General features: G+C 44.5%; 1 protein-coding gene across 1 annotated transcript in view; it reads left to right on the top strand.

The window, feature by feature from the left end:
- Positions 1–1,080: 1,080 nt before the first annotated feature.
- LOC124006445 (GDNF family receptor alpha-4-like) overlaps positions 1,081–17,852 on the top strand; it is a 55,634-nt gene continuing 38,862 nt past the window's right edge. The window contains exon 1 of the mRNA XM_046316466.1: positions 1,081–1,626. Coding sequence (XP_046172422.1) covers positions 1,518–1,626 — 109 coding nt within the window. The 5' untranslated portion in view covers positions 1,081–1,517. The remainder of the gene's footprint in view (positions 1,627–17,852) is intronic.

Here is a 17,852-nt window from a genome sequence, read left to right as displayed (position 1 = left end):
TGGGACCACGCAGCCGTCATACCGCTCAGGAAGGAGACGCGTTCTGTCTCCTAGAGATGAACGTACTTTGGTGGGAGAAGTGCAAATCAATCCCAGAACAACAGCAAAGGACCTTGTGAAGATGCTGGAGGAAACAGGTACAAAGGTATCTATTTCCACAGTCAAACGAGTCCTATATTGACATAACCCGAAAGGCCACTCAGCAAGGAAGAAGCCACTGCTCCAAAACCGCTCACAGTGGGCATCCAACCCGGAAGCCAGTCGCACCAATGTGTCAGAGGAAACACCGTGCACCTGGCAACCTTGGTTAGCGCGCACTGCGCCCGGCCCGCCACTGGAGTCGCTGGTGTGCGATGAATAAATACCATATGAAATACCATTTGAAACGTAACATATCATACTAATTGGAGATTCTCCGATTTACTGACAGAATAATACGAACTGCTCTGAGACCAGGTTGGACGACCCCCCCAGCCATCCTCACCCCCTCAGATGTTTGGGGTGCTGGTGGCAGTGGTGGCATAATGCTGCTGTTGCTCAGGCTGGAAGTATTTGAGGTGTATTAGAATCGAGTTCTTCAGTAAGTTTATCACTCTGTGTAGAGGTGATGTGTGTGTATAGGCCTACATTTAATATGGTAATCGTGTATTTTCTGCCAATTTGATTTTCAGACGCTGGTTTCTGACTCATATTTAAAATATTTTCCCCAAACGTACAGTACAAAATATGCATGCACAACTGAGACCTACGTTAGGATGAAATAAAACATGCAGTCACTCCAGCTCATCATGCTGAAGCACATATGTAGCCTACTCTATCCTCTCAAAGATTGAGGTACATCAAATAGAATTGGATTGGTCGCATACACATATTTAGCAGATGTTATTGTAGATGTGTAGATATGTGTACATCTGTTTGCCTCTAGTGTAATTACAGTTGTAAACAAAATATGTCGCGTTCCTTTAAGTAAAACACACACAAAGTAAACGCACACACAAAGGCGCGCAGCATCACAGTGGAGTATGGTATTTTATTCACCGACTTTTTCTGTAGGGGTATTAGGCTACTCGGGGGCCAATCACAACACAGCTCTGTGTTTGAGCTGCACCATGCAGTCTGACCATTCTAATTTCAAGTCCAGCAGGCGCAATTGAGGACCGACGACGCAAGGCGACATAAGTGCAATTGAGAATGATTCTAAACAAATTCTGCCTCTGGGTCGCTTAACCTTTCGGAAACTTTGGAGGGACATTTTTCTGAAAAGACCGCGGAACGCTTGCAGTGTCTGATGCACGGTCTTTGGGGTAACCTATTCTTGACCACTCGTCTAATTATAATATAACTGTCATTTATTTTACTGCAAGTCCTCTCTTTGAAAAAAACGCGACAGCTGCAAACTTTGCATCCCTGCGAGTCCAGGTTTGGGAATTGTCACACATTTGCGAGAATCGGCTTGGCTTATTCACTCAGTCGATCCTGGGACATACGCGGTGTGGCTGGATGTTGCATGCGGGTCAATGAGCGCGAGGACAAAGTGCCTCCGAAGTCCCCAACTCCCCGACCTCTCTTACCTGATGCCGTGCATGATGATTGTCCTTGGAATACTTCTGAATGTCCTCAGTCATGGTAAGCGAAATTCGTCAGTCACTATAATATTGTTTATTTATCATGTCGTCAATTCTAAAGTGATGAAATATTACCCGGCGCACTGTGCACTAAATGTTCCCCCTTGTTTAGAAAATCCAGTCTCTCCAAACTGTAATGCTGTAAAAGCCGTTATCAATATCAAATTTTCTAGTTGTCTGTCACTTTCCAAAATAGGGTTCAACCGATGGACAGTCGGTCTGGGGAGTTGTTTTTTTTCTAAGGCATCTCCAGGGATCATAATAGCGTGCTTCTATTTCTAAATATAGCAGGTCATTGGTTCAGAAAGCACTCACTGGATGAGACAAAGTTAAACAGCTAACAATGGTTTTAGTTGACTTTTATAACAATTCTGTGACAAATAGAATATTGACAATCCTTTATAATTAGACAGTATTAATAATTTACAGTAGGCTAGGCCTATTATTAGTTTTAAAGAGACTCCAAAACTCTCACTTCAGCTCAATTCTCTATTTTAGGCAGGCAACTCCCATTTAAAAAACAATGTTTTTAATCAAAGTACTCATTAGGATCAATATGGATAGTGTTTCATTTGTTTTCATGAAATTCACACAAAGTTAATAATTGCATGTAGTGTTGAATGTAGAATTGGATTCATGATGCCTATCCAAAATGAATTCTCTACTGTGGTCATTTTCATTTAGCATATTAATTTAGCATAGGAAACTCATGTATGTGTCCTCTCTTGCTATAGCTGACAACGGAGCTATATATTTAATTGCTGGCTCTATAAAAGGTGTTGTAATCTTTCATACCAAGATTTTGTGACTAAAATTGAAGCACTTAAATCAACTCCCAAAGGCATGCGAGAACATGAGACAGTATGATCTATGGTTATCGACACAGTTAAGACCATAGCTCGATGACATCATTTTGAAGGTCTTGTCCTGCTCTTATACTTACACGACTAGAGTGGAAAAAGTGTTCTGCCGGGTCCTTTTACAGCTTTACTCTGCTTTTAAGACTTGTTTTCCTGGCCATTCTTTTTTTTACTGATACAGATAGAGCTCAACATGCTCTTACCCTAGTTAATTGTGATGTCATTGGAAAAACCACTGACTGCTCGTCCAAGACAAATTATCACAAAGGTGTGAACCAGAAGGCTGCTATCAAATTGAATGCATTCTGCCATGAGGCATGCTGTTGGAGCCTTTTGGTGTCAGACTCGATTCACCGGTACCGCTTGCCATGCAGAAGAAGAGAGCACAGTCTATGGCTTGGGTGGTTGGAGTCGAACAATTTTCCAGGCCTTCCTTTCACACAGGCTGATATAGAGATCTTGGATGGCAGGGAGCTCGGCCCCAGTGATGTACTGGGCTGTCCGCACCACCCTCTGTATCACCATGTGACCGAGAGTGGTGCTATTGCCATAAGCAGTGATGCCGCCAGTCAAGCTGATCTCAATGGTACAGCTGAATAACTTTTTGAGGATTTGAGTGCCCATGCCAAACCTTTTCAACCTCCTGAGGGGGAAGAGGTGCTGTTGCATCTTCTACACGACTGAGTGCGCGTGGGTGGACCATTTTATGTTCTTATCGATTTGAAGCTGTCGACCCGCTCCACTGCAGCCCCGTCGATGTGGAGGGGGGCGTGCTTGCCCTCCTGTTTTTGGTAGTCCACGATCAGCTCCTTGGTCTTACTGACGTTGAGGGTGAAGTTGTTGTTCTGGCCCTACACTGCCAGGACACTGACCTCCTCCCTTTAAGCTGTCTCATCGTCGCCAGTGATCAGGCTCACCACCGCCGTGACGTCTGCAAACTTGATGATGGTGTTGGAGTGGTGGGCGAAAAGGGAGTACAGGAGGGGACTAAGCACACATCCCTGTGCCACCGCCGTGTTCAGGGTCAATGTGGCGGAGCCTACCTTCACAACCTGGAGACGGCCCGTCAGGAAGTCCAGGATCTATTTTCAGAGGGAGGTGTTCCGTCTCAGGGTCCTCAGCTTGTTGACGGCAGAGGGAGGTGTTCAGTCCCAGGTCCTCAGCTTGTTGACGAGCTTGGAGGGGATAATGCTGAGCTGTAGTCAATGAACAGCATTCTAACATAGGTATTCATTTTATCTGGAACGGTGAGGGCTGTGAAATGAGATTGTGTCTATGGATCTGTAGGGATGGTATGCAAATTGGGGTGGGTCTAGGGTGTCTGGGATGATGGAGTTGATGTGTGCTATAATCAGCCTCTCAAAGACCTTCATGATTACAGATGTGAGTGCTACAGGGGGGTAGCCATTGTTGCATGAAGCCTTAGAGTTCTTGGGAACAGGAATGATGGTGGTCATCTTAAATCATGTGGGGATTACAGACTGATACAAGGAGAGGTTGAAGAAGACTGTGAATATACCTTCCAGCTGTTCTGTGTATGCTCTGGGAAAACGCCCTGGAATACCAATCGGGCCCCGCTGTATTTATTTTATTAAAGACATTACTCACATCGGCCTCGGAGAGCGAGATCACCCAATCTTCTGGGTCGGTGGCGGCCCTCACACCCGGCATGATGTTGCTATTGTCAAAGTGTGCATAAAATGCATTGCATTTATCTGGTAGGGAGGAATGGTTGGGCAGATCACGGCTGGGTCTTCCTTTGTAATCCGTAATGGACTGTAACCTTTGTCACATTTGGCGGGTGTCGGAGCCTGTGTAATATGATTCCTCCTTATTCCTATAATGTCCTTTTGCTCGTTCGATGACTCTGCAGAGGTCATAACGTGACTTCTTGTTCTTGTTTCTGTCCTCAGCCGTAGCCTCAGGGTTGTCTGCGATAGCCCTGTGTGCGTTAGACCCATCCTTTAGTTTTAGCGCCAACCTCCGTGTTAATCCAGGGCTTTTGATTGGGGAAGCAGCAAACCCTAACTGTGGGGACAAAGTCACCGATGCATTTCCTAATGAAGCTGGGTGGTTAGCTTGTCAATATGTTCGGCAGAGTCCTCCCCATGATTGAAAACATATTCCAATCAGCGCTAGCAAAGCACTCTTGTAGCATAGTCTCTGATTATGGTGACCATTTCTCAACGGCGCGAGTCACGGTTGATACCTATTTGAGTTTCTGCTTGTAAACAGGAAGCAGGAGTAAGTAGTCATGATCTGATTTACTGAATGGCAGACGAGGGAGGGCCATGTATTCTTGCTTGTGGGTAGAATAACTGTGGTCTAGGACTTTATTTCCCCTAGTGTCCAGGGAGACGTGTTGATGGAAGATGGGCGTCACGTGTCTTAATGACACAGAATTCTAATGGACGGCAACCAGAAAAGCAGCTTCTGTATGCAAGTGTTCTTGCTTGGTTATAGCCTTGTACAATTTGTTAAGTGCCAGCTTGTTATTTTTCTTGTCCTGAGGTGGAATGTATACAATTGTCACGATAACAGCTGAATACTCCGTTTGGAGGTAAAGGGGTCGACATTTGACCATCAGGTATTCCAAGATGGGTGAACAATTGGTCGCACTTCCACCTCGCTCGAGTCGGCACACCAGTTGTTGATGAAGAGCTAAACCCCTCCCCCCTCGATTTCCCCAGACTCCACTGCCTTGTCGGCACAGTGAATGTAGAATCCATCGAGTTGGAGAGCCAAGAGGGTTATCTTGTCCGAGAGCCATGTTTTAGAAAAGCATAGAATATTGCAGTTACGAGAGTCCCGTTGGTAGCAAATCTGCGATCGGAGGTCATCCATCTTATTATCAAGTGTCTGTGCATTGGCCAGTAGAATGTAGGGAGGAGGTGGCCGGTTCTCCCTTAGCCTTAATCTCACCAGGATCCCCCCCTCTCTTTCCTCTTTAACTTCGGCGTTTCCTCTTGGGTAGCCTGAAAATTGGGTCGGAATAACAGAAAGTCGAACTTGAAGTCGAAATTGAAGCTGGAATTGAGGTAAGTAACTGCCATCTGATGTTCAAAAGTTATAAGAAATTAGCAGATACATTTAGAGAAAATAAATAAAAAATTTAAAAAAACATTGTCACAAAATACCAAAGTTGGGTCAGCGATTGCAAAACGGCGGCCATCCAGTATGGCGCCATCTTTATATTTGTAGCCCAACACACCAACCACAAATACAGCAGAAGTTGAAAATATTTTTCAGGCTTTTGCCAAACTGATCATTTTGATTGTGGCTATTAATATAGTCCTGTGAAGAATGTATTATAATGACCCAATCGATCATCATAAATCCCTCGGGGGTCCGTGCTCGGTCCCCACGTGTACTCCCTGTTCACTCATGACTGCACGGCCAGGCATGACTCCAACACCATCATTAAGTTTGCCGATGACACAACAATGGTAGGCCTGATCACCGACAACGATGAGACAGCCTATAGGGTTGAGGTCAGAGACCTGGCAGTGTGGTGCAAGGACAACAACCTCTCCCTCAACGTGATCAAAGGAGATGATTGTGGACTACAGGAAAAGGAGGACCGAGCACGCCCCCATTCTCATCGACGGGGCTGTAGTGGAGCAGGTTGAGAGCTTCAAGTTCCTTGGCGTCCACATCACCAACAAACTAACATGGTCCAAGCACACCAAGACAGTTGTGAAGAGGGTACGGCAAAACATATTCCCCCTCATGAGACTGAACAGTTTTCGCATGGCTACTCCTCGGCCTCCGATCGCAAGGCACTACAGAGGGTAGTGCGAACGGCCCAGTACATCACTGGGGCTAAGCTTCCTGCCACCCAGACCTCTATACCAGGTGGTGTCAGAGGAAGGCCAAAAGTCATAGACTGTTCTCTCTGCTACTGCACGGCAAGGGATACCAGAGCGCCAAGCCTAGGTCCAAGAGGCTTCTAAACAGCTTCTACCCCCAAGCCATAAGACTCTTGAACATCTAATCAAATGGCTACCCAGACTATTTGCATTGCCCCCCTACGCTGCTGCTGCTACTCTCTGTTATTATCTATGCATAGTCACTTTAATAACTCTACCTAAAGGTACATATTACCTCAAATACCTCGACACCGGTGCCTCCGCACATTGACTTTGTACCAGTACCCCTTGTATATAGCCCCGCTATAGTTATTTACTGCTGCCCATGAAATATTTGTCATTCTTATTTCTTACTTTTTGAAAGTATTTTCTTAAAACTGCGTTGTTGGTTAAGGGCTTGTAAGTAAGCATTTCACTGTTGTATTTGGTGCAGGGTAGCCTAGTGGTTAGAGCGTTGGACTAGTAACTGGAAGGTTGTAAGTTCAAACCCCCGAGCTGACAAGGTATAAATCTGTTGTTCTGCCCCTGGACAGGCAGTTAACCCACTGTTCCTAGGCCGTCATTGAAAATAAGAATTTGTTCTTAACTGACGTGCCTAGTTAAATAAAGGTTAAAAATCAAATACAATCACATTTAAAAAAATATTCCTCAACCTTCACATATTTAAATCAGTGTATTTAAATAGCTGTGTTTGTTCAGGACGTTTCTCTTTGAATGATTGTCTTGAACGATGAACAATGTAGCTGTCGTTGTTCATTGAGCTGTTCATCAGTCACCCTCCTACTTCTGACATCAATATAATACATTTAGAGGTACGCTTGAATCCAACTTAGAATCCCTCCAAAACAAAATGAGAGTCACCAGACCAAACAAAAAAGGTATAACTGTGTGCCTCTGCCCAGCAACTCATAAAGCGTCAAGAAGGTGTCCCCATAGCAAGGACTACAATTAGTAGAAAGAACCTTAAGTCACTTTGAAGACTTGGACTCAATGTAATGACACTGGAGCACTCAATCGCCTTTACAATTGTTTTAATGGATCAGAGATTGACAGACAGCCATTTTGCTTCTGAGGCTGACCATTCTTCAGAATGGTCCAGACCCATCATCTGCAATGTAGAGTTAATCCTGTCAGCTTCCCTGTGATGCCCATTTCTATCCCTGTCGGGTACCTACAAATTATATGGCAAGGGACATGCATTATCTAGTATTACTATCAGTACTCGGCCACACCTCTCTACCACCTCAGACAGTACACGGTCAGAATAACACCACAACAACATACTCTAAGTGTGCCTTGTCAATGTACCTACAAGTCAAACCTGTTACAAAATAAATCAGGAACACACACTGGTGCTGCTGTTGCTGCTTATGCTAGTCCATTGTATCCAATGACGACTTTGTTTTCATTTGTTTGTTAAACAGTAATCTATGAGCTTCTTTGTAACTGTAAAATCGAATCCATAAACCCCTTTGTCTAACGCAAACAGGGCATGTCAAATCTTGGTTTTGTGGGGCACACATACACACCGATACGATTACTTCACTGCTACCAGGAGCCGTGGACAATATGCACTTATCTCCGGAGACTGATACAAGAAATGATGTCACCTTTAAAAAGTGTCATCAACAACTTCTGGGAGACCACTATGTCACAAACTGGGCCGCAGCTGGCAGTAATGTTGACATGATGTAAACGCAGATGTTTGAAACTGACTTACCAGTGGAGAGGCAAAGACATACAGTATAGTCACGGAGTCAGTCGGTAGAGGGAACATTTGCATGTGTGTGTTTTGTTGATAATCTTGATTTGGAACACACTGTTGGTCTCCAGGAGCAGATGGCACAGAGCTCTATCCATGGTTGGGAGGGTAGCCCAGAGTGGGTGTGTCTGTCTGTGTGCCATTGTGTGTAAGCCTTGTGTGTGTGTCTTGCATTTGTATGTGTTTGTGTGTCTGTCAGGTTTTTTTTTAGATACATTTTGCCCTCATTGCATGTATATAATTGTGCACATCACATCTTTGGCCTAGGTGAGCATGTGTGTGTCCTTGTGACTTTGGACCAGTATTTGGCTGTGTTCATCAAATTAGTTCCCCACAAGATGCACCCCTCGTCCCCGGCACTATCAAGGGTATGTCTTGACCGGTCTTATTAAAACACTTACAAGAGCACAAGACAAACATCCACACATCCCAGTAGATGACATTTATTTTCATGTTTCCTTCCATCTGACTAATCAATGCATATCTCCTTCTCTTTTGAAGACTGTTCCAAAGAACACAAGGAAAAGGAGAGATTATTTCTGCTATCATCCTGTTACCCTTCCTCTTATCCCGACCCTTTATCTTCGTCCTCCCACCTTTGTTTGTCAGTATGAATAAGCGAATGAGGTCATCCCTTGCCGTCTTGACTTTTGCCTGTAAAAGGGAATTGATGATCAGTGATTTCAAGATTCACTCATATTTCATCATACTTATGATTCAGGTCAAAATAACAAAACAAAATGATCTACCTTTGTGTATGTGGCACCCTTCAGATTAAATTACTTGACTTGGATATTCTATTTGAAACCAAATAACTCAACTCACACATTAGATATTTGGGGCTTGCTACAGACGCAGGATCTTAATTTGAGGCAGTTTGCTACAGAAGGAAAATAATCCTGCAAGCAACAGGAAATATGAATTATTAGGTGGATTATAATTCATGGACATTTTGGTAGGGGGTGATACATTTTTCGTAAGGGATAATCAAGCCTGAAATTTCAAAGTGGAAATTAAAACCTCAAGTTTCAGTTTCAAGTGTTATTAGTCTTATGTACAGGATACACATGGAATATATAAGTATTCACACCCCTGACTCAATACTTTCTGAGTCAATACCTTTGGTGGTGATTACAGCTTTGAGTCGTCTTGGGTATGTCTGTAATAAGCCTTGTACATCTATATTTGGGGATTTTCTCCAATTCTTCCCCCCTGCAAGATTTTCTCAAACTCTGTAAAGTTAGATGGGAACAGAAGTCTTCAAGTCTTTCCACCATGCTTCACAGTAGGGATGGTGTTAGATGGCCACATTGATGTCCAAAAGTAGACTGGGAGCTGATGACTTTGAACTAGAGTTAATGATTGTTTCGCCCAATGATGTAGTCACGTCACTAAACCTTGGTTCCGAATCGAGTCCCAAGTCACCTTTGCTCGAGTTCAAGTCTGAGTCACCAATGGTCTAGTCATGAGTCGACCAACCCTGTGGCTGAAGTCCAAGTCCCAGTGTTCCGAGTCCTTGTCCAAGTGCTCAAGTCCGAGTCACCAATGGTCTAGTCATGAGTCGACCAACCCTGTGGCTGAAGTCCAAGTCCCAGTGTTCGAGTCCTTGTCCAAGTGCTCAAGTCTGAGTCACTGGGTCCACATTAACTCTAAATGAAGTTATTTACCCAGTCAGATATAGTGTAACGGCAAGAGGAATTTAGTCAATACATTTTTTTTGCGATCCCTTTTCCTTTCTTTCTGTGCCATCAAATGTTTGCATATAGGCTACTGGTAATGGTACTAGGGCCACGTTCAGTTGCAAAATAATCTTCCACATTGCAGATGGAAATACTATGAATAGAACCAATGTTATTCCTTATTCAACATGTCAGAGAGGCATGTTGGTTCTACATAGCATATTTCTATCTGAACATTCCAAAACTTTGCATCCTTGTGAATGCCCCGCCCGCCAACTTATTAGCTATAGCTAGGAGGTGGAGCTGGAGCCGGAGCCGGAGCGAAGCCTGTGTGCCCGTCTGCCTACACTCATCGTTTGTTCCCCCGCAGCTCACCAGCTGATGTAGGCTGTGTGTGGTATGTGGCGCGTCCTTCCCACTCCTGAACAAAACTGTGCTGTGCACATGTGCTGCTAATATTAATTCTGCTTATCAGTGCTATCCAGTACACTTAGTCAGAATTTAGTCACAGAGATAATTTTGTCTCGTCTCGTTTCAGGTAACTGACCTTTCTTGGTCTATTCAGTTAGTTCCCAGCTAGCACATTAGGTTCCTTGGAAGTTGTGTTTTTTTTAGGTTTTGGGTTTCCCATTGGTTCTGGGAACAAAGCCTTAAGTTTCCTAAAAGGTCAAATGAAAAACTAAAATGAAAATGATGGTTATTTGAAGGTTTGAACTTTTAGGAAACGTTCTGTTGAAGTATTGAAATACCAATACAACATTTTTTTGTCAAGTTCCTTGAATGTAATGAGAATAGTCCAAAGCCAAGCAACTATCCTGCACCATTCCCAGAAAGTTGTGGTAAGGATGTATGCAAAATAGCCATAGGACAACTACGCTCTCACCAGTCTCTCACCAACATATGGTTCTCAGAACATTATGTGCTAGCTGGGTTATAATCTCGTCAATTTCCACTGAAAATAGGTGTTTGATCAATCCTCTAATTTTGTTGATGAATTAACAGTGCCAGGGTGGCATGCAACATTTCTTCAGCCACTTTAGGAAGTAGAGGCACTTTTGCACCCTCTTGACAAGTGTGGTGGTGTTGTTGGTCCATGTCAAGTCCTTGGTGATGTGGACTCCAAGTAACTTAAAACTGCTGACTCTCTCCTGCAGTCCCGTTGATGTGTTTCCTTCTCTGCGTCCTGGAGTAAACAATCAACTTTGTTTTGCTAATGTTGAGGGTGAGGTTGTTGTCCTGGCACCACAATGCCAGTTCACTTACCTCCTCTCTATAGGCTGACTCGTCATTGTTGGTTATCAGGCCTACAACCATGGTGTTGTCAGCAAACTTGATGATGGAGTTGGTGTCATGCAAAGCCATGCAGTTGTGGGTGAACAGGGAGTGAGGACACACCCCTGGGGGTCCCATGTGTTACGATTCAATGTAGAGGGGGTGTTGTTGCAAATCCTCACAGCCTGTGGTCTTCCCGTCAGGAAGTCCAGGATCCTGTTTCCAGAGGGTTGGTCCAGACCCAGGGCACTGAGCTTGGTGTCGAGCTTGGAGGGAACAATAGTGTTGAATGCTGAAGTGTAGTCAATGAACAGCATTCTCACATACTGTATGTGTCCCTCTTGTCCAGATGTGTTACAACCGTATGAATAACGATGGAAATGGCAACTTCCGTGGATCTGTTGGAGTGGTAGCCAAATTGGAGTGGGTCCAATGTGCCTCAAAGCACTTCATGATGACCGGAGTTGAATGCAACGGGGCGATAGTCATTTGGGCATGCCAACTTGGTTTTCTTTGGCACTGGGACAATGGTCGTCTCCTTGAAGCAAGTGAGGACTACAGCCTGGGACAGGGACAGGTTGATGATGTCCGAGAAGACGCTTGCCAGCTGGTCAGCACACGGCCAGGGATGCCATCTGGGCTGGCAGCATTTTGGGTATGAACTATTTTTGGAGTTTTCCTCACGTCAACCTCAGAGAGCGAAAACACCTGGTCGTCCGGAGCAGCGAGAACCTTCCTGGATGGCTTGGTATTGTCTGCCTCAAAGGAGAGCATTCTTTCTTAATTGGGCACAACACTGCTGGATTTGCCTTTGTAGTCCATGATAGTCTGTAGTCCTTGCCACATGTGTCCCTTCAGGAGTCTGAGTTGTTGAAGAAGTTTGTGTTTGTATTGTCTTTTTGCGTCCCCAGTGTATTTGCGGAGCTCATACCTGCTTGCCTTGTACGCGTCACACGCCACCGAGTCATCGAGGTTCTTTCTGCTGACTTTGAATGCTGTACTATGGGCTCGCAGCACTGATTTCTCCATTCATCCAGGGTATTTGGTTTTGTTTGGTCCAGATTGTTATTGTGGGTACAACATAATCAATGCATTTTCTAATGAAGCCAGTTATTGACTATGTATATTCCTCAATGTTGATCAATGAGTCCTGGGCGAATGAATCTTTGAAAACAATTCCAGTCAATGTTCTCATAACAGTCCTGCAGATTTGAGTCTGCCTCTGTCCAGCGCCTCACTATTCTCTGTGTTGGTGGCTTCCTCTTGAGTTGCTGCTTGTAAGCAGGGAGTAGGAACCGAGAGGCTTGATCTGATTGGCCGAAGTGGGAACGGGGAACAGCTTTCTACGTGTCTGGGATCAAATCAAACGGTATTTGTTACATGCTTCATAAAACAACAGGTGTAGACTAACAGTGAAATGTTTACTTACGGGTCCTTTTTCAACAATGCAGAGTTAAAGAAAACCAAAAAATTAAATGGTGACAGGAGGAATAAATACACAGAGAATAAAGAACAACAATGACAAGTAAAAATAACATGGCTAGACAGGAAGGTTTTCAGTCCCAGGGTCCTGAGCTTGGTGATGAGCTTGGAGGGGACTATGGTGTTAAATGTTGAGTTAGGGTCAATGAACAGCATTCTTAAATAGGTATTCATTTTGTCCAGGTGGGTGAGGGCAGTGTGGGGTACAATATAGATGTGTACTCCACACTGTGGATCTGTTGGGGCTGTATGTGAATGGGAGTGGGTCCAGGGTTTCTGAGATGATGGTGTTGATGTGAGCCATGACCAATGGTTCAAAGCATTTCATGGCTATAGTTGTGAGTGCTATGGGGCCATAGTCATTTAGCCAGGTTACCTTGGCATTCTTGGACACAGGGACTCACATAGTCTGCTTGAAACAAGTTGGTTTAATAGACCAGGTGAAGGATAGGTTGAAAATGTCAGTGAAGACACTTGCCAGTTTTTTTTATTTAATTTTTTTTTTTTCACCTTTATTTAACCAGGTAGGCTAGTTGAGAACAAGTTCTCATTTGCAACTGTGACCTGGCCAAGATAAAGCATAGCGGTGTGAACAGACAACACAGAGTTACACATGGAGTAAACAATTAACAAGTCAATAACACAGTAGAAAAAAATGGGCAGTCTATATACAATGTGTGCAAAAGGCATGAGCAGGTAGGCGAATAATACAATTTTGCAGATTAACACTGGAGTGATAAATGATCAGATGGTCATGTACAGATCAGATGGTGTGCAAAAGAGCAGAAAAGTAAATAAATAAAAAACAGTATAAAAACAGTATGGGAATGAGGTAGGTGAAAATGGGTGGGCTATTTACCAATAGACTATGTACAGCTGCAGCGATCGGTTAGCTGCTCGGATAGCTGATGTTTGAAGTTGGTGAGGGAGATAAAAGTCTCCAACTTCCAGTCACAGGCAGCAGAGTACTGGAACGAAAGGCGGCCAAATGAGGTGTTGGCTTTAGGGATGATCAGTGAGATACACCTGCTGGAGCGCGTGCTACGGATGGGTGTTGCCATCGTGACCAGTGAACTGAGATAAGGCGGAGCTTTACCTAGCATGGACTTGTAGATGACCTGGAGCCAGTGGGTCTGGCGACGAATATGTAGTGAGGGCCAGCCGTCTAGAGCATACAAGTCGCAGTGGTGGGTGGTATAAGGTGCTTTAGTGACAAAACGGATGGCACTGTGATAGACTGCATCCAGTTTGCTGAGTAGAGTGTTGGAAGCCATTTTGTAGATGACATCGCCGAAGTCGAGGATCGGTAGGATAGTCAGTTTTACTAGGGTAAGCTTGGCGGCGTGAGTGAAGGAGGCTTTGTTGCGGAATAGAAAGCTGACTCTTGATTTGATTTTCGATTGGAGATGTTTGATGTGAGTCTGGAAGGAGAGTTTGCAGTCTAGCCAGACACCTAGGTACTTATAGATGTCCACATATTCAAGGTCGGAACCATCCAGGGTGGTGATGCTAGTCGGGCATGCGGGTGCAGGCAGTGATCGGTTGAAAAGCATGCATTTGGTTTTACTTGCGTTTAAGAGCAGTTGGAGGCCACAGAAGGAGTGCTGTATGGCATTGAAGCTCGTTTGGAGGTTAGATAGCACAGTGTCCAATGACGGGCCAAAAGTATATAGAATGGTGTCGTCTGCGTAGAGGTGGATCAGGGAATCGCCCGCAGCAAGAGCAACATCATTGATATATACAGAGAAAAGTGTCGGCCCGAGAATTGAACCCTGTGGCACCCCCATATAGACTGCCAGAGGACCAGACAGCATGCCCTCCGATTTGACACACTGAACTCTGTCTGCAAAGTAATTGGTGAACCAGGCAAGGCAGTCATCCGAAAAACCGAGGCTATTGAGTCTGCCGATAAGAATATGGTGATTGACAGAGTCGAAAGCCTTGGCGAGGTCGATGAAGACGGCTGCACAGTACTGTCTTTTATCGATGGCAGTTATGATATCGTTTAGTACCTTGAGTGTAGCTGAGGTGCACCCGTGACCGGCTCGGAAACCAGATTGCACAGCGGAGAAGGTACGGTGGGATTCGAGATGGTCAGTGACCTGTTTGTTGACTTTGCTTTCGAAGACCTTAGATAGGCAGGGCAGGATGGATATAGGTCTATAACAGTTTGGGTCCAGGGTGTCTCCCCCTTTGAAGAGGGGGATGACTGCGGCAGCTTTCCAATCCTTGGGGATCTCAGACGATATGAAAGAGAGGTTGAACAGGCTGGTAATAGGGGTTGCGACAATGGCGGCAGATAGTTTCTGAAACTGAGGGTCCAGATTGTCAAGCCCAGCTGATTTGTACGGGTCCAGGTTTTGCAGCTCTTTCAGAACATCTGCTATCTGGATTTGGGTAAAGGAGAACCTGGAGAGGCTTGGGCAAGGAGCTGCGGGGGGGGGGGGGGGGGCAGAGCTGTTGGCCGAGGTTGGAGTAGCCAGGCGGAAGGCATGGCCAGCCGTTGAGAAGTGCTTATTGAAGTTTTCGATAATCATGGATTTGTCGGTGGAGACCGTGTTACCTAGCCTCAGTGCAGTGGGCAGCTGGGAGGAGGTGCTCTTGTTCTCCATGGACTTCACAGTGTCCCAGAACTTTTTGGAGTTGGAGCTACAGGATGCAAACTTCTGCCTGAAGAAGCTGGCCTTAGCTTTCCTGACTGACTGCGTGTATTGGTTCCTGACTTCCCTGAACAGTTGCATATCACGGGGGCTATTCGATGCTATTGCAGTCCGCCAGTTACCTCTAAGGTATGCGTTCTGGTATTCCATCTGGCCCCATGGCCTTGTGAATGTTAACCGGTTTAAAGGTCTTATTCACATTGGCTATGGTGAGCAAGATCACAGTCTTTCTGAATCAGCTGGTGATCTCAAGCATGGTTCAGGGTTGCTTGCCTCAAAGCGAGCATAGAAGGCATTTGGTTAATCTTGTAGGCTTGTGTCACTTGGCATCCCAGGGCTGTTTCCCTTTGTAAGCTGTGATAGTTTGCAAGACCTGACATATCCATTGAGCGACAAAGCCGGTGTAGCAGGATTCAATCTTAGTCCTCTCTTGATGCTTTGTCTGTTTGAGGGCACGTCGGAAGTCGCTCCTTGAAAGCGGCAGCTCTAGCCTTCAGCTCAGTGTGGTTGTTGCCTGTAATCAATGGCTTACATTTACATTTACATTTAAGTCATTTAGCAGACGCTCTTATCCAGAGCGACTTACAAATTGGTGCATTCACCTTATGACATCCAGTGGAACAGTCACTTTACAATAGTGCATCTAAATCTTAAAGGGGGGGGGGGTGAGAAGGATTACTTATCCTATCCTAGGTATTCCTTAAAGAACCAGCTTCTGGTTGGGGTATGTACGTACGGTTACTTTGGGGACAATGTCATTGATGCACTTATTAATGAAGCCAGTGACTGATGTGGTAAACTCCTCAATGTTATCGGATGAATCCTGGAACATATTCCAGTCTGTGTTAGTGAAACAGTCCTGTAGCTTAGCATCCGCTTCATCGGACCACTTCTGAGTCACTGGTACTTCCTGTTTGAGTTTTTGCTTGTAAGCAGAAAACGGGAAGATAGAGTTATGGTCTGATTTGCCAAATGGAGGGCCTTGTATGTGGTTCTGTGTGTAGAGTAAAGGTGATCTAGAGTTTTGTCAACTGTAGTTGCACAGTTAACATGCTGGTAAAAATGAGGTAAAACAGATTTCAGTTTCCCTGCATGAAAATCACAGGCCACGAAAAACGCAGCCTCTGAATGTGCATTTTTCTTGTTTGCTTATGGTCCTGTACATCTCGTAGAGTGCGGTCTTAGTGCCAGCATCAGTTTGTGGTGGTAAATAGACAGACAGTAATGAAAAATATTGATAAACTCTCTTGGTAAATAGTATAGTCTGCAGTTTATCATGAGGTATTCTTACTCAGGCGAGCAAAAACTTGAGACTTCCTTTATATTAGAGATTGTTCACCAGCTGTTTTTAACAGACACCCCCCTCCTCCCTTCGTCTTACCCAAGACTGCCATACTAGAACATGACAAAAAACGGTTCGGTACAACAATTTCTGTTACTTTCTGTACTTCTGTCAAATGTGTCTCATGGATCACGTCTGTCTATTAGCCCAGTTGACCCAGTTATAGTGCACCGTGCCTGCTCCATTTAGCCTGCACTGGGTGTCTGGGCTGCATCATGAGTTAATCCCCACATGAGCTAATCCCCGCTGCACAGAAGTTAACACACTTGAATAATGCAACACGGCATGTAGAAACTGTTAATTGCTGTTTTGCAAAACACTTTACAATGCAAGAAGATACCAGTATCTTCCAGCTTTGTATGATAACTTTCCTTGGTATTTCACAGCTGAAGCGAACATAAATTCACTACCCAGGTAGGCCTGTTATGATGACCAGTAACCGTATTACCGCAACACCGGCGGTCACGAGTCACGATGGCAGTCAAATTCCATGTGACCATTTAGTCATGGTCAATAGGCTTCTCCCGAGCTCTAATGCTCCTTATGGTTATTAGTAGCCTACCAAACTTGATAACTGCATGATACTCAGCACTATGTTGTCCCTCTAATCACTCTGACATCAATGCAAATGTAATCGAAAATCAAATCAAACATGAGCTTATTTACATTTACATTTAAGTCATTTAGCAGACGCTCTTATCCAGAGCGACTTACAAATTGGGTTATGTTGCGCAACATTTCTATAGGTTATACAATTGCGTGACAAAACAGAGTTATGGCCTCTATTAGAAAGAGGAGGATCCCATCAGTTTTCTTTAGGTTAGACCTACTATGTTTATTTCCCAACTTTCCTAATATTAAGAACATTGGTTTGCTTTACAACAGGTGTATAGCTTACCTGGCTGGCATGAAAATGAACCACGGGATAGAGTCCTCCATTCACTATGTAAGTGCATTGATGACATGTATTTTTCCCCCTGCCTGTTACAAGACAGGTGCATGGTAATCATCCGTTCTAAATCAAGACAAATTTCACACATATTGTAATGAATACTCAGGGAGAAAAAGGTGTAGATTCACGCGCAGAGCATGGCAGATGTTTATTAAGCCTTTGCAGAAGGCAGGAATCATGGTCACAGGCAGGCAATGGTCAAACACAGGTAGGTAGTTAAAAACAAACGATACCTCACAACCATACAAACAGAAAGAACTGAACTAAATAGGGAGCTGATGTGATCAGGTGAGAAACAAACACAGGTGAAATCAATTAACAAAAATAAAAGACAGGGCTACGTTCCAGA

The sequence above is a fragment of the Oncorhynchus gorbuscha genome, linkage group LG02 (genome assembly GCF_021184085.1).
Source record: "Oncorhynchus gorbuscha isolate QuinsamMale2020 ecotype Even-year linkage group LG02, OgorEven_v1.0, whole genome shotgun sequence".
Lineage (NCBI taxonomy): Eukaryota > Metazoa > Chordata > Actinopteri > Salmoniformes > Salmonidae > Oncorhynchus > Oncorhynchus gorbuscha.
Note: the sequence above shows the minus strand (reverse complement) of the source record. Positions and strands in the feature narration are given on the sequence as shown.